Here is a 20,578-nt window from a genome sequence, read left to right as displayed (position 1 = left end):
GAGCGAAGGATTCACGAATCTTATCAGTGCAGATAGGCCGATAAGGGAATGCTTGGCACTGGTCCACCGAATTAGGTAAAAGCACATAACGTTCTTGCCCGAACATCGACGCGATAGCTTAGCCGGCCTTGCATCTCACGACTATCACGTCGCCGCAGCGGGCAAACATACCAGCATGCCGAGAATGTCTTCCAGCATGATCGCAAGAGCCGCCTTCAGCCTTGACTGTCCGAAGGCAGCCACATTGCGGGATTCATCATGGTGCCGATAGCAACAGCAAACCTGAGGGATGATTTGAGAACATCAAGATCGAGTGTATATCCTGCAAAAGGCGCAGATGCGAGATTGCAAGAATTGTGGACTCGACATGGTGATCCTCAGAGTGATAGGTATGGAGTCTCCATCAACTACGAAATTTCCAACTGCTAATCTCAAGAAGATATACGAATCCCGACCTGATCAGTCTGCCATCACTTGTTCGGTATAATGCCTTGATGTATCCTGCTCAGATTGCATATCTGGTCCCGAAGGCAGACAACTTCGACAGGATAACCTGGCAAGAATTCGATGTTCTTACAGATCTCTGCTCTGCCTATTATGCCGAAGCATTCAGCCACGAGATCTCTACTAGTAACGCCACTTCATCACAACCGACTATTGCTTTGCTTGGGACTGGACACACCTTCGAGTACTGGGTCACTCAAATTGGTCTCTGCAAGCTGGGAGTACGATTACTATTATTAAGCGACAAGAATGCCGACGTGGCTCGAGACCACCTGCTCCAAGTCTGTAATGCGACGGGTATCGTGATTGAGCAGCGACTCGCCAGATCTTGGAGCAATCCAGAATACACTACAGTCACCATACCTAGTATGTCGTACCTACGAGCTTCGAGGCCGAGCAGCACATACGCTGGCTTCGAGTCTGTTGACGTGTGGAACCAGCATGCCATGATCATTCACTCGAGTGGCTCAACAGGCTTGCCAAAGCCCATCATTCATACCAACCGAAGCCTGATGCTCATCGCAAGGATGTACCGATTGTTCCAAAGCTTTGTTATTGAGAATTGGTACAACTGCTTTCCGCTATACCACATTGCTGGCGTTTCCATCATTCTCGGTGGTCTACCTTCTGCTCTTCCGACGAGTTTCCCTCCCGAGAATTGGCCACCTTCGCCCGGTGCAATGCTCTCTGCGTGGCGTAAGCTGGAAACCCTGGGTCATCCTGTAAATTGCTTGCATTGTGCACCATCAGTCATTGAGGATCTCTACGAGTACATGTCGCTGGAAGGGAACTCGGAATATTCACCATTCCTTCGGCTCAAGATTTTGCAGCCGGGCGGCGCAGCTTTGTCGCCAGTCCTTCTCAGAAGACTGACTGACATGGGAATCAACGTCAAAACAACTTATGGTTCTACTGAAATTGGACCGCCGTTTCGAACTATTCCGGATACCAGAGATAATGCGAAATGCTACAACGTACGAACATTGTTCCCTGATAACTCTCTAGTGCGGATGGAACCCCAGGGAGAAGGTCTGTTCGAGTGCGTTGTATACAAGGGGTTTGCCCTAGCAGCCGAGCTCTGGCCGACTCCCGATGCCCCGAATCCTTATCGAACCAACGACTTGTTTCTGGAAGATCCACCAGGTAGCGGACTGTTCGTGCTACAAGGCAGAAAAGATGACATCATTGTCCACTCAAATGGCGAGAAGACAAATGCATTACCACTACAGATGGCCATCGAGGAGTGTCACTCAGCTATCAGTAAAGTTGTAGTGTTCGGCACCGACTACCCGTGCACCTCGGCGATCATTCAGCTATCAGAAGAAGGCCTTTCCGGTCATGAAGATATTCTGAGATCGATCGAACAAGCATGCAAAGCCTTCCCTGCATACTCTCAGGTGGACCAGTCAATGACCGTGATTCTCCCCAGGGGCAAAATACTGCCAATCACCCCGAAAGGCAATGTTCGTCGGAAAGAGGCATGGAAATTGTATGGTGCGGAAATTGAACAGCTATACGCCAACCAAGCAAACGGAGAGCCAAGCGATGTAACCAATATCCCAGCGTTTGATCTTGACAATACAGCTTTCGTCCGTCACTGCGTGGCTCAAGTCTCGAATTCACCCATCGAAGTCGTCACAGAGAATCTTAGTTTCTATGACTTAGGTCTCAACTCGCAAATGGCGGTCAGATTGCGACCTCAATTAGCTCATCGCTTTGGCAAATTTCCACTGATGTACATTTTTGAGTACCCTTCAGTGTCGAAGTTGACAGAAGCACTGTCTCGTCCTAGTTTTGACCAAAGCGTCATCTCACCTTCGGTTTCACAATTTGCCTGGATTCAAGATACCATTGCACGCTATACATCCGAGATTCAGTCTTGGTCAAAGCCGGAAGTCAAGATACACGAGGGCAAACGACAAGTCGTCTATCTGACAGGCGCGACTGGAGCACTGGGCAATGCTTTGATTGCTGAACTTGTCACCAATCCCAACGTCAGCAAAGTTTATTGTGCTATCAGAGGCGCCCAAGCCCGGGAGCGACTCGTAGATCAGCTCCGAGTTCGGGGCTACGATATGCAAGTAGCTGTCAGTGACAAGCTGGCGGCTGTGGCGTATGACATGTCCGATGTCAGTCTTGGCCTTGACAAGAACCAGTATTCGAAGCTAGCATCGGAAGTTACTACAGTTATCCACAATGCTTGGAAAATGGATTTCAATCAAAAAGTGGACATGTTTGAGAAAGACTGTCTCTGCAGCTCCTTGAATCTGCTGCGGTTCTGTCAGGAGTTGACTGAAAAAAGATTTGTCTTCACGAGCAGTGTTGCCACGAATATGGGCAAAGACGCCAGAAAATCTGTCGAGGAAACGCCAATCGCCAACAATCCTGCACTCGCTCTAGAGACCGGATACGCGCAAAGCAAGTTCATCGTCGAGCGGATAACTCAAGAGTATGCCCGTATAACTGGATCCCCCGTACAGATTTGTCGTGTGGGTCAGCTTTGCGGGCATACGACCTTGGGCTCTTGGAACACTTCCGAGATGTTTCCCATCATGATTGCTACTGGCCTGAAGTACCTCAATGCCATGCCGACTTTCGACAAGCAAACAGTCGACTGGCTTCCAGTTGATATCTGTGCAAAGGCTATCAACACCTTGATTTCTACTCCTATGAGCGACGTCAGCTATGCACTCCATAACCTGGTGAACCCGTCTACTATCTCGTGGTCTGAATTCCTCAATGCATTGGAACATGCTTTTGATTCGCAATTTGAGCGCATCGACATGCACGAATGGGTTGCACGATTGCAAGATCTGAGCGAGAAAGTAGACGACGTGCCCGGAGCAAAGCTGCTAGGATTCTTCGAGAACATGGTTGAAGAGGAACAAGCGACTCCGCAATTTGAAACCTCCAAGACTGCTACTCTTGTACCGAGGCTAAGAGACTGTGAGGCGGTTGATGGCAAGCTGCTAAAGCTGTACTTGGGGCGATGGCGAGCTGATGGGTTCCTGACCTGATTTGTGGCTTCGCGTGGGCCTCCATCTGACTACCAACTTTCTCGATCGATTATCTCAACACACAGTATGACCTCTTGTAGCTCTCACAATCTAAAGCCTGATTGCCTCAGGACTTTGACGCCTGCTGTCTGGAAAGCCCGAGAAATCCCGCAAACTCCCTCAGCCTTTGTGACTCTTCCGCCACCAAGCTTCCTGTCGACCCTCTATGCGTCAACCTTTATATTTTATAAAGTTAGGGACTCTTACAAGCAAATAGCCGTGGTAGTGTAGTGGTTAACACACCCGTGGTCTTAACACGTGCGCAGTCATTCGTTGTTACTCAACGCCGTGTCAGTCTAGATCCGAGGAGGTCGCGGGTTCGATTCCTGCTCATGGTGCTCATTCTTTTTGTTGTCCGTTATGCCGTCTTTACTGTTCATCATCTTGTGTTATCTTCGTTGTCCCCTCGAATCTCGCTGTATCACCACTATTACTCTTGACTTGTCGCACGTCGCTTGTCTCGAACATTTTCATTCTATTCCTCTCTGGGTGCTTAGTGTATGTCACTCTTAATCTGGTTGTCTAGTTTTGGGCAACATGAATCTTGACTCTTCAAGGTGTGAACGCTGGCACATGAGTTCTCGGGAAGGACTTTCTGAAAGGGTCCTCTGGGAGCGCTCTCTGTTCCAAGGTCAGAACTGTGTATCGTACTCAGAATATTGGATGAGGGTATCTACGCTAGGAAGCTCGACACAGCTATTCTTTTTCACATTACGAAGCTGTTCAATTAGGCAACTCCAACCCCGGTCTCCTAGCAACACTCTCTTCGGTCTCAATAATCTTGGCTCCCTCACCCTCATCAAACGTATAACTCCTCCACTCACAATTCTCCCACATCCTCGTCGTCTGCACTCCCTCGCTGGTGAAGTTTCCTGTCAACGCATGTGCAAAAGTCCCATGGCTGACCAACACCACCTCCTTCTCCTCTCTATCCCTAATAAACAATCTCAACATTTGTGCTCTCTCCATCATAACTTCTGGATCAGAGTCAAAGCGACCGCAATTGGTGTTCCAATACGGAAACAAAGACACGATACGGTGTTCATCCACCAAATCCCCAAACATTTCTTTTATCTCCGAAACATCAGATCCGGTATCCATATGCTCTGTACTGCTCTCTTGAGCCAAGGGCATAAGCATAATTTTCAAGCCCCTGGCTACCACGGGTGCGAAACTGAGTTGACAAGTTTGGATGGCGCGTTTCATGGGGCTCGCCATGAGGAGTTCTATTTTGTCGTGGTAGGGGAAGTTTTTGCAGACGTCTGCGCATTGGGCTTTGCCGTGGGGGGTGAGGAGGGGGTCGCAGATGCCTTCGCCGTGCCAGGCTGTGTTGTGGAAGCCTTCGCCGTGGCGGACGAGGTGGAGGATTGGTGGCATTGGATTTTGAAGTTGTGATTGAGATTTGATTGAAGTGAAATGGTCGGAGGCGTAGATGCGAAGTTCTGTCTTTCTTATGACGAAAAGAGGAGGGTATATTTCGAGGTATGATGGCTAGAAGTCGAGGAACAGTCACGGTTCTTGTACTCAACATAGCTTACCTTTCCTCATCTCTAGTGCTCAAAACAGTGTTCTAACAGCCAACAGAATGTCTTGCACCGATGGTTGTGAGAAGCTGGTCACGATACAACCTTCCTACCTATTCACTCTTGCCTCTCCGCGGATCGTGGATTTAGCCAACCTCTCCCAATATCCAAGCCATTTCTATCCACCTGAAAGCATAACTCAACTTGCTGTCATCGTTATTCCCGTGAACTCACCTCCATTCTTCGCTTTTCGACGGGCTTTTTGTGGCATGAACTATGTTCATCTCCCCGCGGGCCTGCCGGGAACCTTGTTTGCTACACGTGGATTACACGCGGGAATAAGACGATCATTGACGACCTCATCATCAAAGCACGGCAGTCACTAGTAGAAGGTCATATTGATTCATGGAATGAGGTCCGAATATGCCATTTTGAATGTCACTGGCGAAGATTGACATGGACAGCGGAGGGGGGGCGAAACTGTATCGCTGGACTCCATTTTGAGAAAATGCAAGTCGGCAATATCATCATTAGACTATTTTACTGCGCCTCAGTCTAGAAGACAAGACACTGTAAGATGTTAGTCCAATCATCGTTGGCTTTCGCAAGCTAGAGCAGAAAAAGACGTCGGTGATATGGTTACAAGACCTCGTCATTGTGGGGGTATAAATCACCCCCGGCTGAGAAACTCCCTGCTCGCTAAGGACACCCTCCAAAATAACGCAAGCTGTCGGTACTATTACTTCTTTTTTCGCAATGTCATCTGTACGAGAGCTACCGTTTATATACCATCCAGCTCTCGAATCTTGCATGTATGAATAACAAGAGCTTCGTGTGATTCGGTCCGAGGGTTGGAAGGACTTTGTATGAGTTTTGCTCGCATGAACTGAACAACTTGCGTTCAACTCTCTCGCCCGACGGTTTGGTTATTCTTTTCGCATATTTTTTAAATCTCGGTAAAACAGCATGGAACGTGTTTGGGATTGGTAGCTTATATGGTCTAAATTGCCTTTGTGGTAGTATTGGGTGATTATTTGCACGAAGGATTTTGTATCCCAATAGTACGAAAAGTGCTTGAAAGACTTGGGAACAAGTGATGACCAGAAATTACATAAATTTATGTTCGACATTGTATCATTATTCGACTATCTCGTTATCAAGGACGCACTACTAAAGAAAGTGCCCAGGCCTTAAGACATATTCTCAATCTCCTTGAGCAGCGTATTGGCAGCAAGCTTGCCCAAGTTGTTAGAAGCCAACGGTGAATCTCCAGTAAGCACATATCTATCCTGATGAGTCTCGCCAGTGATCTTCTCATTGATAGGTGTAACACCCAGCTTCTTCAGCTCTGCACCGACAAGCCACGACATCTTGCCGGGGATATATCCGATGTCGATATTGGCGCCATTGTCCAATGAGTCAGGGAAGACATCGATCTTGTAGCCATCGTAGATGAACTTTTCGCCGGCGGGTTTGGCGAGGTCGGCGGCGAGCATGCAGGCGGGACCGTGGCAGAGGGTGATGAGGTAGCGCTTGTTTGCATCTGCCCAGCGGAGGATGTTGCCCACGACAGGTGATTGAGGGATTCCGTTCAAAGCTCCATGGCCACCAGGGACGAAGACACCAATGTATGGTGTATCCTTAGTGAATCCATTGCCCCAGACATCAGAAAGCGCAAGAGGATTACGCATTTTCTGCTTGTAGGTCTCGTAGATGCCCTTGACAGCTTCATCCTCCTTGGGGAAAGCCCACATTTCAAGCTTGACAGGCTCGCCAGTGAGTGTAGCAATGTCGAGTTCGAAGCCAGCTTCGTGGAGGTGGAGCATGGGTAGCAGCATTTCAACTGGGTGGTTGCCGGTGGAGAAGAACTTCCCGTCGGCCATCTTAAGGTAGCGTTCTTGGGTGCCGATGACAAGGATCTTCCATTTTCCACCCTTCTTCTGTGCATTGGGGTAGTCTGCACCATCGAAGTCGGTCTTGGGTCCCACGTATTGGGTGAGAGAGAATGGTGATGGGAACCAGGCGTCGTCTTCAGCCTGATCGGCCACGGGCTTGCGATCCTCAGAGTTGGACATGATGTTTGTGTAAAAGGTGATAGAAAGTTTGATACTGATTATTCTCCTGGAAACACAGCGAGTCTGACTGCTTATATAGCTTTTATAGAGCTCTGCAACGGAGGGAGCTCCAGTGTTGAGTCTGACGTAGCTGTTCGTATCTGACGCGGGGTCCTTCGGCAGCTTTCTTTGATCGACACTTGACAAGCCCACCGGGGACCAAACTTTAACCCCGGTATGATTACCTGGTCTGACCACCATGTTTCGACGAACCACTTTGGAGCTCTACCAATTTCCATTGCCTATCTCGCTGACTAGATAGAACGCCTATCTATTTGATTAACAAGTGTCAGGGATGGAGAGGTCAGATTCAGCCTTGCTTATATATCATATCTCTTGAGGTACCTTGTACACGACCGTGGTGAGGAAATAACATGCATGATCCGCCATCAAGGTGTCCGCCGAGCCCTTCCAATTTCCACCAACCACAGCACACATGTGCCAGTATCTAATACTCATCTGTGTGACCTACGAAGGCAACGCTTACTTGATCAGGACAACGAATCGCCTCTTGTGACTGTGATACGCAGGGAACCGAACAATCTTCCTGACCATCGAGAAAGCGGGTGATGATAGACAGATAGATAAAAGAGTCATGGCGCCGAGAGCAGACTTCCGAAAATTGGCTGCGACCGAGCAGTCCTGTCTGATGATCGCACGAGAATCTGGAGCCTCTGCACGATATCGTCACATTCTGTAGTGGTTCATAAGAAAGTTTAATGGGTTGTGGTCCCTAAAGGTGAATCCTCGCACATCCATCCATGCTTGCTTTATTTCATGGTCTTTCTTCTGATCCTCACAGAAATCGAGTTCCTTCAGTCGAGGTGCATGATTATCAATGAGTCTACCGACTTGGACAGCCGTAAGTGTTTGCGGAACACCTCGATCATATCCGGAAATCATCTCCCACCAGAGTAAGTTGGGGAACATGGGCGCGGGCATATAAGCAAGCTGCTGGAGATCATGGGTCGTGAAGAAGAGATCCAAGAATTCCAGGCTCTTCCAATGTTCTGCTAGGACCGGAAAGAAAGACATTGGAGGATAATCTTCCATTTCCATCCCAACACTGAAAATCTTCAACAGAGGTAGACCAGAACAAAAATGAGCGAATTCAGACTCCGTGAGCGGTTCGCCTCCCAAACTCCACGAGCCGCTAGATTGGTCTCCGAATCTCAACTCTTCTAAGTTGTGAAAGGACCTCAAGGCGAGGAAATCCTCTTTCTTGACTAATGAGTCGGCCGTTGCACACATCTCCAGTTTGACCAAGGCTGGTATTGCAAGTAGGTTGCTGATGAATGAGACTTCTGCTTCAAGCAGCGTTATAGTCAGTTCTCTGAGATCAGCAACAAGACAGGCCGCAGAGCTGATCACAGAGGACCTGCCGCACAGCCGAAGCTGTCGTAGTGCTGGGAACGGCCGTGAGTTGACACTACGGACCTTGTCAAATGCATCTGCTTCGACAATGCGATTCTCAATCGACAGCTTCTCAAGACCGTTGAACGCGGAAATGTGGAGCAGCATGTCAGCGTTGATAAGGGGAAGGTCCTCGTCATTAACATCCAGGTTGAGTGAGATGTCGGTCAGGTTCTGGGTGGCCGAGAAAAAGTTACTCAGAGACTTTGCTGACAGACGTTTCCCGGTGTGATCAAAGTCGACTGTCCTTAGGTTAGGGCAGCTTTGAACGACGTTGGCAAGAAACGCGTCGTCCAAATGCTCGTTCCAATTACTTATCTTAATGCTCTCAAGAGCTCGTTGTATGTATTGCGATGTTGGACAGCGCTGTCCATCGCCCGAGGGTCCATAATTGTTAAGTGTGAGTTCTTTCAATCTGGGAAAGCTCAATCCATCGTTTAGAGCATGAACTGTAGCATCCTTGTTACCACCGAAATTAAGATACCTCAGATTAGAGGCATATAGTTGACGTCTAGCGCGTGCGACACTAGCAAGAGCATATGCTGGAGACGCTGTTTGATGACCTCCACCCCAGAGCGCTGAGATTGCGACTTCGAACCAGAGGCTGTTGACACGCGCTGCATTTACTAGACACGACCTGTAGCGTCTCTTTTTTGCAAGTTTCTCGAAGACGAGTCCAAGAAGTTCAGGGCTTCCGAGGACTTGGGAAGCGGCACTGGTCTTATTATACTTATTCTTCCTGGATTTATGATAAGTTTTGGTCATCTCGCCCGATTGCATTTCGAGCATAATGTTTTCAGGAGATATGTTGTGTGTGTTTGAAAAAGAAGAGAAGGTGAATTCGGCCTTAAATGCGACGCGACGACGATTATCAATTAGCGTCATGCTTACATAAGCCTGCATGATATCGCTAATCATCTTGTTGCATTCAGATAACTGCTCAAGCGTGAAAAGTCAATGATCCCTAGCCAAAGACACAAAGCCATCGGGTACAGTGCTTTCCTCGAACCAAAGCCTGACCGTTTCTGCAAACAGCTCGGGGGCCTGCCAGATCCACGGATGACGCATGTCTGGATGAGTGACTGCTCGAGTTGCGCTGTTCAGGTGTTGACCAATAGTAGCCAATTTCAGGGCGTCTTGAGGACGGTCGTTTGACGGGACGAGTCCACCTTTGCCAGCAGCAATGACAAGAGTGCGGGCAGGCCATGCTCTGGGCCATTGTTCAGTGCTGTCAGAATGACCGAAGACTTGGCGATTGTAATCAAGTGTGCACATGCTCAAGTCTGGACGCGGAATATTGATGCCATCCATGGCCCAGCGAGTCCAAGATTGAGGGATTGCGTATTCAATGCGCTGCTCGAGCCAGATGGCATGAGGTAGATAGGAGGTCAGTGCTGTTGGGGGAAAGACCTGAAAACCAGACACCAAGACACAATTTGCGACTTCTGGATGGTGAGATACTAGATGCATGGCAACATGAGCACCGAGACTGAAGCCTACGACATATACCACTCGGTTGTGTGCCCGGTCGAGGATGAGTTGGCTGAGTATGTTCGAGGCATGTACGACGGAGAAAGGATGTTGTCGTGCAATGCCATGACCAGGAAGATCAGGGACGAGCAGATGATAACCTGGTAAATGAGGTGTTACAAGATTCCAAGTGGTCCCATCTCCAGTAGCACCATGAATCAAGAGAATGGTTTGTTTGGCTTCGCGATTGACCTCGAGATGTGGTAGTGCGACATAGTGGTGCTGATCACAGTCGGACGTCATTGTGTGTAGATGGTTCAGGCGAGCAGAATGATACTGGTACAAGACCAAGAAGGTCAAGTCGACACTGGCATCGGATGTGGTGAGACAAGGGATTCATGCAAGCTTCGATCCTTCGAAGGATGAAGGAAGATATTCGAGTGTGGAAGCCAGTCCCACGACCATGCGATACCAATCTCTTAGAAAGCCCCATCGCCGAATCATTAGTAGCTTGAAGGAACATGGCACCGGGTGAGATACGACGAGAGCAAAAGACGACAAGAATAGAGGACAAGTTTTAGGGAAGGATAGGAATTCTGGTGAAGTTATGCATTGCATGCACAGTTTGCACAACTCGAATCAAGACCATGACCTCATTACCCCAGAATCTGTGAGTGTCATGACAGAAGCTCTGTCTCTCTCGACTCTCTCGATTCCTCGCCTTCACCTCGACAACAATAGCATACATTTCCAATTATGGTCCTCGAAGAAGCAACAAATCATAGCGAGCCCAACTCGTTTGGCGAATTGCCCACACCCGAGGACGGCAATGTCTCCCAAACACCTACCCGCTACCACATCAAGCTCGACCAGCTGCCTCGACCAGTGAATCTGTTCATGGTCCCGGTACGCGACGATGCCATAGTGAAAACGATTTTACGAAGCTGTCATGAAGCCCAAGCTGTGATACACCGCCCACTGCGTCAGGAAGAGGTGGATGCCATCAGTTATCACTTTGCCAAATCACTACGGACAGTTTCATGGGGTCCTCCTGTCGGCATTGCTGGCGGTGCTCTAGCCGCATACCGTACGATGGGCAACTTCCGTTTCCCTGGCTACACCCCCAAGCCTGAGTCTGAGGGTGGTCAATTCAACCCTGAGCGTTTCGGTCCTGTGCGTGGTCAGATGGCTCGTTACTGCTGGCACACTTTGCGCTTCCAACTCTACGGCGCTGTTGGTTTCTTTACCGGCGCCATCCTGTTCGCCAGTTACGCCACCTCGGTCAATGCAGTCGAGACTGGCTCAGATCCTCGCATGAAAGATTACATTGAAGCGCTCAAGAATCGCGCACAGAGACACACCGGCCAGATGCAGCCTCAAGGCCAACGCAACCCCATCATGAGCCAGGAAGGTCGCATGGATCAACAAGCACAACGCGCTTCGCAGAAGCTGGGTATGGAGGATGCATGGAAGCGTCAGGATGTACAACGCAAGGCTTCTGACTACGACGACATGAGCCCGACCGGAGGCGCATGGATGGACGATTACAAGCAAGAGACTCAAGATACTGGTCTTCTGACCGATGACCAGCTGAATGCCCGAGCCCGCACCGAACAGTCGAACGCTGATCGCGCCGAGCGTGCTGAAGAGTCTAGAGTTGCTGCTCAAGCACAGTCTCGTGTTGACCAATCGCGACGAAACAATCACAACAGCACTGATGACAACTCTATGCTCGGCGCTTCCCAGCCTGCACAGGCACCTCGTTCTTCGGGTAGTACTTGGGACCGGATTCGTCAGGAGTCGGCTACATCCAAGGGTTCTCCTCGCCAATCACCTACCAACACTCCCCAGGTAAAAAATGAGCAGCAAGAGGGTTCTACACTAGGCGACTCATTCTCATTCTCTTCTTCCGACGAGGAGAGACAGCTGGCCAAGATTGAAGCACAGAAGGAGTTTGATGCCAGAGTAGAGAGAGAACGTCAAGGCGGTGACTTTTCCGAGAGTGGTGGTAAGGGAGGATGGAGAAGGTAGATGGATGCCATCTGACCGTTGCCTTACCTGTAAATACTGTATAACATACTTGTCATATACCTCGAGTTATTGAGCCATCACATCTATCGTACACATCATGTGGCTTGAGCCTGGATAGTATCCCAACACAGCGGTTCTTATTACATGCCTCACACGGGAATAACGGCAACCGGTCACTACGAGAGGTGGGAACATCTTCTTGGCCGTCCATGTTTAATGCTTGGCTTGCATATCATCAACAAAGGAAGAAAGACGTGGCCGTCACACAGAAAAGGCATGGCATGCAAGAAGGACTTGTCATCCGCGGAAAGGCGCTGAAGGATTTTGCCATGATGTTGGATGAATGATAGGCTTTCCGGCTTTCGGAGAAGAATGAGAGGGCTTGACTCGTGGGCGTGACTTTCTCGTCTATTGACAGCCGAAGGATGATAGGAGATAAATTCAGGCGATGTAAGCACTTGGGAGGAATGAGAATAGCAACGGAAGGATTTCAGAAATCGATTCTGAGGATTAGAAAGGCAAGCCCACGAGAAGCAGAACGGAAAGGTCGACTGTTTACTTCGGATACGAGTATACGAGTATACGAGTATAGAAGCCCACGAGAACAACGACCGAAGGGGCCAAGACAGCCCATGAATCGCACAAGCCAGGCGCAACTCTACACATATCGCGACAGAGATTAGACAAATGGCGTGCGAGTAGCTAGACGATTAGATATATGAACCTGAAACAACTCTATCACCTACCAACCAGGTTTCCCACTTCTCCTACATCGATGACCCTACTATGCAGCAAGAAAGAGCTTACGACGCGCATAACAGCCCGAAGTCCAAACAACAGCATTCCCATGCTTTGACGAGCGAATGAGGAAGCAGCCGGAAAACAGGATTGTAGCATGATGATAGGTTGGTAACTGCGTTTAGATGCAGCTTGGCAAAAGAAAAGGGTTGGCCCTGCCAAGAAGACGTGGATTTGGGTGCTTGTGCTTGCCGGAGGTCCCGTCTTGGTGAGTAACCTTCCGGAATCATGGCATGGATGCGAGGAAAGAAGAGACACAAAACCCGAGACCATGCGCTGTTCGGGGAAATGGTTTAAGGAAAGCGAGTTTCTTGATTTCGAACAAGCCAAGGATTGAAAAGACCTGTGTCTGGCACACAACCGCACCAACCTACCAACACCACTGACGACTTGTGATATTTACCTGGATCTCGGACACCTCCGCCTAATCCTCATATCGACGAGTGTTTACTGGCTTCTTCGGGAGACTGAGATAAATATTCACTGTAACGCATAAGACTGGGAAGAATAGAAAGAGCAAGGGATCGCACAACCACCTAGGCGCACATATCACCAGAACACAAGATGGCCTTCCTACCACCAAAAGACCCAGCGTCACCACGCCTAAGCTCGCAATCACAATCCCAATCTCTCGACCTCCGCAGTCCAGCCTCTTTCGCAGAATCCTTCGAAATGGACGAGACAACACCAAACACTGGTCTCCTCTCCCAAATGGACGATGCCGAAAAACAATCTTCCGCTGTCGATGCCACTTCCACTCCGTCAACACAAGAAGGCCATGAATACAGCATCTCCACAAAGACAAAAATGATTTGCTTGGGACTATACTTTTGCATGAACCTAGGCTTGACATTATACAACAAAGCCGTATTGGGCAAATTCAACTTTCCTTGGTTGTTGACGACTTTCCACACAACCTCTGCGGCATTGGGATGTTGGAGTATCATGCTCATTGCCCCTGACCAGTTGAAACTATCCCATGTGGGGAGAAAGGAACAATGGGTGCTGGTGGCATTCTCGGTGCTTTTTACCGTCAACATTGCTATCAGTAATGTTTCGCTGGCTATGGTTTCTGTGCCTTTTCATCAAATTGTCAGATCTACCACTCCTGTGGCTACCATTCTGATCTACAGATGGTTGGGACGCAATTATGGAACTATGACTTATGTGTCACTGATCCCCATTGTTGCGGGAGTGGGTTTGAGTACCTATGGCGATTATTACGCCACTTTGCTCGGAGCATCTCTGACATTCCTGGGTGTCTTTTTGGCCGCGCTCAAGACTGTCGCGACCAACAAATTGCTCACCGGAAGTCTCAAATTACCGGCTCTAGAGCTACTGTTGCGCATGTCGCCGCTGGCTGCCGTGCAAAGTCTTCTCTGGGCTACAGCGACTGGAGAAGTCTCTCATTTCTTGGACTTCATCGCTGAAGGCAATCTTTCGACTTCGCTCATCATTGCACTGCTTGGAAACGGATTTTTGGCTTTCTTGCTCAATGTCACCAGTTTCCAGACCAACAAGTTGGCTGGTGCGTTGACGTTGAGTGTTTGTGGCAACGTCAAGCAGATCTTGACGGTTATTCTGGGAATCGTGCTGTTCAATGTCAATATTGGACCTATGAACGCTGCGGGCATGATCGTTGCGCTTGGAGGAGCTGCGTGGTACAGCAAGGTAGAGTTGGATGTCAAGAGAGCTGCTTCTAGATCCTAGATGGACTGGAAAAGAACGAGTTAGACAATTGCTGTTCAGCGAGCGATGCATCTGCATAATTGCATGGTCGAGAGATGGAAATCACAAGACTCGGAGTTTTTGTTGCTTACTGGAGTTTCTTGGCTTCTTGTAGAATAGGATAATAGATGATTTATACGCCCCGTCAACGCCTCGCTCTGAATGACGCCTGGATGGAAGATGCTTGTATGGTGGATGGTGTGAACGATGCAGAAAAGTCATGTCTCGTGACGGTCTTGAAGAGATCAACCCAAGGTCTTGATCTTCTTCTTTTTCTTGTCGGGTTGCTTTCCCTTTTGGAAGTCTCGCCAGGAACCGATGCGCTCCTCACGCGACTGCTCCCACTTTGACTCGAACTCTCTCTTCCTCTTGCGCTCGGCGATCTCCTCCTCTTCCTTCTTTTGCGCACGACCTTCTTCTTGCATCTGAGCCTTCATCCTCTTCCTTCTCCTCAACTCCTCATCTACCAGCACGGTCTTTGTCTTTTCCCTCCAAGCCCTGCGGAACTCGTCATCTGGATCCTTGACCTCTTCACTGTCGGTGGTGAGTTTGCGCTCACGCATCAAGAGCATACGCGCATCTGCAATACATTCGTCCAACTTCGCCCTCTCTTTCTCATCCAGTAGGGCTTGTTGTGCTTTTGCGAGGCGATCGAAGGCGTCTGGCGCAGAGGGATTTGAGGTCTTGTCGGGATGGATCAGGAGGGACTTCATGCGGTAGCATTTCTTGATGTCGTTGTCGGGAACACCGGGTTGAAGATCTAGGACTGCGTAGGAATCAAGGCGGAAGGCTTTGAGGATACGATCGATTTCGGCATCCTGAGAGATGGTCAGCATGGATGATGGTAAGAAGAGGATGATAGAAGACTGACCTTGTCGAATTCTTTTGATTCTTTGGCAATGGCGGCGAGGATTTGTTCGTCTGATGGTTCACTCTTTGTATTCTTCTTGTCTGACATGATGGGCAATCGTCTATGGTGTGTATGTTCAAAGGCAAGAGCAAGTCGGCGGCGCAACTAGCAACGAAGCGAATGCAACGGGAAGGAAGACCCGAGCTTCGAGGTTGTGGCCCGTGCAGCCAAAAAGTTGCTGCGGAGTTTAGGCAATTCGCATGTGAAAGTCGCAACTTTTTCTAACAAGCGGAAGCAAATAGCAACTGCCTAATACAACAAATCACAAAACATGGCGCCACATATCACCGGTCGTACGAAACCGACAAAGCCGAAGAAGCAGCAGCGTGCCACTAAGCGCAAGAGAGACGATGTCGACGTGGAAAAGCTGGAGCAGCAGGTTCAGGATCTGGTATGCCTCGCCTCTTGGTGTATCGTTTTGATCGTCTACTAATGTCTGTTGGCTGCACAGGATCCCAAGGGCAGCTACACTTCCTTCTCTGACCTTCCCCTCTCCCTCCCTACCCAAGAAGGTCTAAAGGCTTGCCATTTCACCACCCTCACACCCATCCAAGCACGCGCCGTCCCTCTCGCCCTTCATGGCTCCGACATCCTCGGTGCTGCCAAAACTGGTTCTGGAAAGACCCTTGCCTTCATCGTCCCCGTTCTCGAGAACCTGTATCGCAAACAATGCGTCGGTCAAGATGCCGGTCTGGGTGCCATGATCATCGCCCCTACCCGCGAACTCGCCATTCAAATTTTCGACGTCTTGGTGAAGATCGGAAGAAAAGGACATTTGTTCTCGGCTGGTCTGGTCATTGGAGGAAAGAGTCTGCAAGAGGAACAGAATGCTCTGGCACGTATGAACATCGTCGTTTGCACACCTGGTCGCATGCTTCAACATTTGTCGCAAACTGCTCTCTTCTCCGTCGACAATGTGCAAATGCTGGTTCTGGACGAGGCTGATCGTATCCTGGATATGGGCTTCCAACGCGATCTGGACGCTATTCTCGAATACCTCCCCAAAGACCGCCAAACTCTGCTTTTCTCTGCTACACAAACAAAGCGTGTTTCGGATCTCGCTCGTCTGAGTTTGAGAGACCCCGAATACGTCTCGACCTCCGAGCAGGGTGAATCTGCCACCCCGAAATCTTTGCAGCAAAACTACGTCCTCACTCCCCTGCCCGACAAACTCGATACCCTCTGGTCCTTCATTCAGACTTGTAAAAAGTCAAAGATCATCGTCTTCTTGTCATCTGGAAAGCAAGTTCGTTTCGTCTTCGAGGCTTTCCGTCACATGCAACCTGGTATCCCTTTACTGCATCTTCACGGACGTCAAAAGCAGACTGCCCGTCTCGATATCACCACAAAATTCTCGCACGCCCAGCATTCGTGTATGTTCGCAACCGATGTCGCCGCAAGAGGTCTGGATTTCCCTGCTGTTGACTGGGTCGTCCAGCTCGACGCCCCCGAAGATGCCGATACGTACATCCACCGTGTCGGTCGTACCGCTCGTTACGAACGCGATGGTAAGGCTGTGCTCTTCCTCGACCCTAGCGAAGAAGAAGGCATGCTCTCCCGTCTCGAAGCCAAGAAGGTCCCCATCGAACGCATCAGTGTCAAGCAAAAGAAGCAACAATCCATCAAGCCACAACTACAAAATATGTGTTTCAAGGACCCCACTCTCAAATACCTAGGTCAAAAAGCTTTCGCCAGTTATGTTCGCAGCATCCACATTCAAAAAGACAAGGAAGTCTTCAAGCTGGAAAAACTAAACCTGGAAGAATACGCAGCAAGTCTTGGTCTGCCCGGTGCACCCAAGATCAAGTTCATTGCTGGAGATGACGCAAAGGCCAGAAAGAACGCTCCCAGGGCAAAGATGGTCGACTCGGAAGACGAGAGCGAGGGCGAGAAGGAAGAGAAGAAGAAGCCCGAAGTCCGCACGAAATACGACCGCATGTTCGAGCGCAAGAACCAAGATGTGTTGGCAGATCATTACTCGAAGATGATCAACGACGACGATATCGAAGCTCTGGATGGAACACAAATGTCCGACGACGACTTGTTCAGCGTCAAGCGCCGCATCCCCGTACAAGAAGAAAAGGACGACTCATCAGACGAAGAACATACACTTGCTGTTGCCGATATGGATCTACCCCCTGGTGCAAAGGCTGTACACATTCCTGGAGCAAAGGACGCTCTCATCATCGACAGCAAGCGCAGAGAAAAACTACTCAAGAGCAAGAAGAAGTTACTCAAGTTCAAGGAATCGGGTCAGAAGTTGGTCTTCGACGACGATGGCAACGCCCATCAAATCTACGAACTCGAAGACGAAGATGCATTCAAAGCAAAAGGCACAGCAGAAGAACAACGACAAAAGTTCTTGGAAGAAGAAGCACAACGCGTCCGCGAATCAGATCTCCTGGACAAAGCACTCGCAAAGGAAAAGAAGAGAGCAAAGAAGGAAAAGAGAAAGGAGAGGGAAAGAGAAGAAAACGCTTCCGACGAGGAAGAAGGAGAAGGAGAAGCTCTTCCCGACGCTTCTGCAGATTTCAAGAAATTCCTTGCTGGCAGCGAAGATGGGTCAGAAGGAGAAGAGGACGACGAACAGCCAAAGAAGAAGCAAAAGAAATGGTTCGAAGGAGAGGGAAAAAGGACGGATATGGGCAGGGAAGAAGCCGCTCCGGAAACTCTTGCGGACCTCGAAGCTTTGGCTGCTGGTCTGCTGGGTTAGATGTTCCTTACTCCTTGCTGAGACTTGTTTTCTTTGTTTTTGTGTGGTCATACATTTCGAGATATCCAAAAAATGCATCGTACCTTTTTTTATCCAAAAAGCATGCTGTCCAAGTTTCAATGGGGGACAAGGAGCAGTCGAGGGTTTTGCCCAGCTTGTTCTTTCAGATTCTTGTTCTTCTTTCCAAATCGACTTCGAAACCTTCCGCCATGCAACAACACATCAACAAACCTGGTATTTGTCCTTGACTTCGTCCTCTTTTACCTTGCACTCAATCACGTTGCTACAATTCTCGGTATCACCGTCATTCCAAGACTGGGGCGGACTTTCCTCAGCAGCTTGTTGACTCATCATACATGCAGTCTTTTCGATATTGATACATCCGTTGCAGCGGGACTCACTGATCCCGAATACAATTCAAATTGTCAGTACGAGTACGACAGAAGCTGCTCTTCATGCCGTGGTAATGTATTTACCTGGAGGCCTCCGCGGGCATGATGTGAACATATATGTAAGTCGAGGCCTCCTTCCTCACCTCGATATGCTCTTCAACGATATAAATTGATCATGGCAATCAACCCGTCATTCGCAGATGCTTGTCATGCATCCGCCATCGCCTTGCCTACCCTATTCGGTGCCGAAATCACCAACATTCATGCCTCCGCAGTCACCAATTTCTCCCTCTCCTCTAGCCCTTCAGCAGCGTGGACCAAATCTCAATTTTCCAACCTCGACTTTTGCAACGTTACAATCAGCTACACTCATCCTGGTCAGAAGGATAATGTCACCGTCTATGTATACCTGCCTCCCGCTCTCCAGTGGAATGGCAGATTCGCTACCGCGGGAGGAGGAGGCTGGGGTGCCATGATGTCCGGCGGCATGACCTCGATACCCGCCATCGATGCTGGCTTCGCTGTTGCGGAAACAGATGCGGGTGTGGCTACCGATGCGCTCACATCGGCGGACTGGGCATTGCTGAGTCCCGGAAACCCTGATATCAATCGTCTCGAGATATTCGCCAGCAAAGCTTTGCACGATATGGCCGTCATTGGCAAAAGCGTGGTTGGATCCTTTTATGGGCAATCCCCGGCTTACTCTTATTGGATCGGCTGTTCTCAGGGTGGTCGTCAGGGTATCATGATGGCGCAGCGATACCCTGGAGACTTTGACGGTATCTTGGCTTTGGCTCCTGCTGTCAATTGGGGTCATTTCTTTCCTGTGATGGCATGGCCGCATCAACGCATGTATGAGGAGAAAGCCTTTCCTCGCGCGTGTGAGTTTGCCGCTCTACGCGATGCTGCAATCGAAGCTTGTGATATGCTGGACGGAGTACAAGATGGCGTAATCAGTGCACCGGAGCTCTGCAATTTCGACCCCATCGGCAAGATCAACCAACCCTTTTTCTGCAAAGACACGAATTCGACTTTACATTTTACCACCGCGGCGACGAGGATTGCTCAAGCGGCTTGGACCGGACCCCGTGGTTCCGATGGAAAGTTTCTCTGGTATGGGTATGCCATGGATGCTGATTTGAGCATGATAACCGCAACGACTTGCAAAGACGCAAAGTCATCAAACCCGGCCAATTGCACCGCAAACCCCTTTTCTAATGCGGCATCCTGCGATGATGAATCTGTGGATTGCACTGCTGTTCCTTTCCCCCTGTCCGATTCTTGGTTCCGTCACTGGGTCACCGCTGACCCCGAGTTGGATACGACTTCACTCTCCCGTGATGACTTTACCTCGCTGATACACCAAGGTATCCAACACTACGATTCCATCATCGGAACCCGCGACCCGGATCTCTCGGCTTTTCAAAAACACGGTGGTAAATTGCTCACTTGGCACGGCATCACTGATCAAATCATCCCTTTCGGCGGTTCGACATCCTATCACGATCGCGTGGCCTCCCTCGACCCTCGAGTGAATGATTACTTTCGCCTTTTCCTCGCACCGGGGACCGCGCATTGTTTGCCTGGAAACGGCCCTTTTCCCTACCGCGCGCTGGAGGATCTGATCGAGTGGGTGGAAAGAGGTGTGGCGCCTGAGCGGTTGGTTGCGCAGAGGATTGAAGATTTGGATGCCGAGACTGGGCTGTTGAGGCATGACGTCGAGCGTGCTGGAGATAGGGGAAGACCGTTGTGTTTGTATCCAAAGAGGCAGGAGTATATCGGCGGTGATGTTGGGGTGATGGGGTCATATCGCTGCGTTTCGCCATGATAAAAGGCATCTGATGGTGGACCAGCTTGAGTGGTATTGGGAGATATGCAAGGACAAGACTGGAGACGGGTATAGCATCAGTATCAACCATACAAGAG

At 49.6% G+C, this 20,578-nt stretch overlaps 10 protein-coding genes across 10 annotated transcripts; 5 read left to right on the top strand and 5 right to left on the bottom strand.

Annotated features, from left to right (window-relative positions):
- Nucleotides 1-258: 258 nt before the first annotated feature.
- On the top strand, nt 259-3,521 carry M438DRAFT_370463 (male sterility protein; the record flags this gene model as incomplete). The annotated part of the gene is made up of 2 exons (XM_029908187.1): nt 259-389; nt 440-3,521. 2 exons carry the CDS (start codon nt 259-261, stop codon nt 3,519-3,521), a joined length of 3,213 nt encoding a protein of 1,070 aa, XP_029765456.1.
- A 762-nt stretch (nt 3,522-4,283) lies between these two features.
- On the bottom strand, nt 4,284-5,063 carry M438DRAFT_393270 (phosphoglycerate mutase-like protein; the record flags this gene model as incomplete). Its single annotated transcript, XM_029909107.1, has 1 exon — nt 4,284-5,063. The coding sequence occupies exon 1, from the start codon at nt 4,935-4,937 to the stop codon at nt 4,284-4,286; it is 654 nt and encodes a 217-aa protein (XP_029765455.1). The 5' UTR covers nt 4,938-5,063.
- Nucleotides 5,064-6,181: 1,118 nt separating this feature from the next.
- On the bottom strand, nt 6,182-7,251 carry M438DRAFT_341058 (chaperone HchA). The gene has a single exon (XM_029904417.1). It carries the CDS (start codon nt 7,156-7,158, stop codon nt 6,274-6,276), a length of 885 nt encoding a protein of 294 aa, XP_029765454.1. The 5' UTR covers nt 7,159-7,251; the 3' UTR covers nt 6,182-6,273.
- A 633-nt stretch (nt 7,252-7,884) lies between these two features.
- Nucleotides 7,885-9,399, bottom strand: M438DRAFT_330280 (uncharacterized protein; the record flags this gene model as incomplete). Its single annotated transcript, XM_029903300.1, has 1 exon — nt 7,885-9,399. The coding sequence occupies one exon, from the start codon at nt 9,397-9,399 to the stop codon at nt 7,885-7,887; it is 1,515 nt and encodes a 504-aa protein (XP_029765453.1).
- A 165-nt stretch (nt 9,400-9,564) lies between these two features.
- M438DRAFT_330279 (alpha/beta-hydrolase) lies at nt 9,565-10,383 on the bottom strand (the record flags this gene model as incomplete). The annotated part of the gene is made up of 1 exon (XM_029903299.1): nt 9,565-10,383. The coding sequence occupies one exon, from the start codon at nt 10,381-10,383 to the stop codon at nt 9,565-9,567; it is 819 nt and encodes a 272-aa protein (XP_029765452.1).
- Nucleotides 10,384-10,806: 423 nt separating this feature from the next.
- Nucleotides 10,807-12,227, top strand: M438DRAFT_341056 (uncharacterized protein). The gene has a single exon (XM_029904416.1). The coding sequence runs from the start codon at nt 10,837-10,839 to the stop codon at nt 12,109-12,111; it is 1,275 nt and encodes a 424-aa protein (XP_029765451.1). The 5' UTR covers nt 10,807-10,836; the 3' UTR covers nt 12,112-12,227.
- Nucleotides 12,228-13,620: 1,393 nt separating this feature from the next.
- M438DRAFT_263236 (TPT-domain-containing protein) lies at nt 13,621-14,619 on the top strand (the record flags this gene model as incomplete). The annotated part of the gene is made up of 1 exon (XM_029899873.1): nt 13,621-14,619. One exon carries the CDS (start codon nt 13,621-13,623, stop codon nt 14,617-14,619), a length of 999 nt encoding a protein of 332 aa, XP_029765450.1.
- Nucleotides 14,620-14,882: 263 nt separating this feature from the next.
- On the bottom strand, nt 14,883-15,595 carry M438DRAFT_330276 (uncharacterized protein; the record flags this gene model as incomplete). Its single annotated transcript, XM_029903298.1, has 2 exons — nt 14,883-15,455; nt 15,509-15,595. The coding sequence occupies 2 exons, from the start codon at nt 15,593-15,595 to the stop codon at nt 14,883-14,885; spliced, it is 660 nt and encodes a 219-aa protein (XP_029765449.1).
- Nucleotides 15,596-15,780: 185 nt separating this feature from the next.
- Nucleotides 15,781-18,355, top strand: M438DRAFT_308500 (P-loop containing nucleoside triphosphate hydrolase protein). Its single transcript, XM_029902347.1, has 2 exons — nt 15,781-15,938; nt 15,999-18,355. Exons 1-2 carry the CDS (start codon nt 15,819-15,821, stop codon nt 18,258-18,260), a joined length of 2,382 nt encoding a protein of 793 aa, XP_029765448.1. The 5' UTR covers nt 15,781-15,818; the 3' UTR covers nt 18,261-18,355.
- A 189-nt stretch (nt 18,356-18,544) lies between these two features.
- M438DRAFT_3491 (tannase and feruloyl esterase) lies at nt 18,545-20,571 on the top strand. The gene has a single exon (XM_029906309.1). The coding sequence runs from the start codon at nt 18,828-18,830 to the stop codon at nt 20,478-20,480; it is 1,653 nt and encodes a 550-aa protein (XP_029765447.1). The 5' UTR covers nt 18,545-18,827; the 3' UTR covers nt 20,481-20,571.
- Nucleotides 20,572-20,578: the final 7 nt, after the last annotated feature.

The sequence above is a fragment of the Aureobasidium pullulans genome (assembly GCF_000721785.1).
Source record: "Aureobasidium pullulans EXF-150 unplaced genomic scaffold scaffold_1, whole genome shotgun sequence".
Taxonomy (NCBI): Eukaryota; Fungi; Ascomycota; class Dothideomycetes; order Dothideales; family Saccotheciaceae; genus Aureobasidium; species Aureobasidium pullulans.
The sequence above is the reverse complement of the archived record's forward strand: the minus strand, read 5'-3'. Positions and strand labels throughout refer to the sequence as shown.

What these genes read in the sequence shown, in the direction of transcription:
- M438DRAFT_341058 (XM_029904417.1), bottom strand. Translation starts at nt 7,158, where the DNA reads ATGTCCAACTCTGAGGATCGCAAGCCCGTGGCCGATCAGGCTGAAGAC.
- M438DRAFT_341056 (XM_029904416.1), top strand. Translation starts at nt 10,837, where the DNA reads ATGGTCCTCGAAGAAGCAACAAATCATAGCGAGCCCAACTCGTTTGGC.
- M438DRAFT_308500 (XM_029902347.1), top strand. Translation starts at nt 15,819, where the DNA reads ATGGCGCCACATATCACCGGTCGTACGAAACCGACAAAGCCGAAGAAG. An exon ending in AGCAGCAGGTTCAGGATCTG is followed by an intron (nt 15,939 to 15,998) that starts GTATGCCTCGCC and finishes TTGGCTGCACAG; the next exon opens with GATCCCAAGGGCAGCTACAC.
- M438DRAFT_3491 (XM_029906309.1), top strand. Translation starts at nt 18,828, where the DNA reads ATGGCAATCAACCCGTCATTCGCAGATGCTTGTCATGCATCCGCCATC.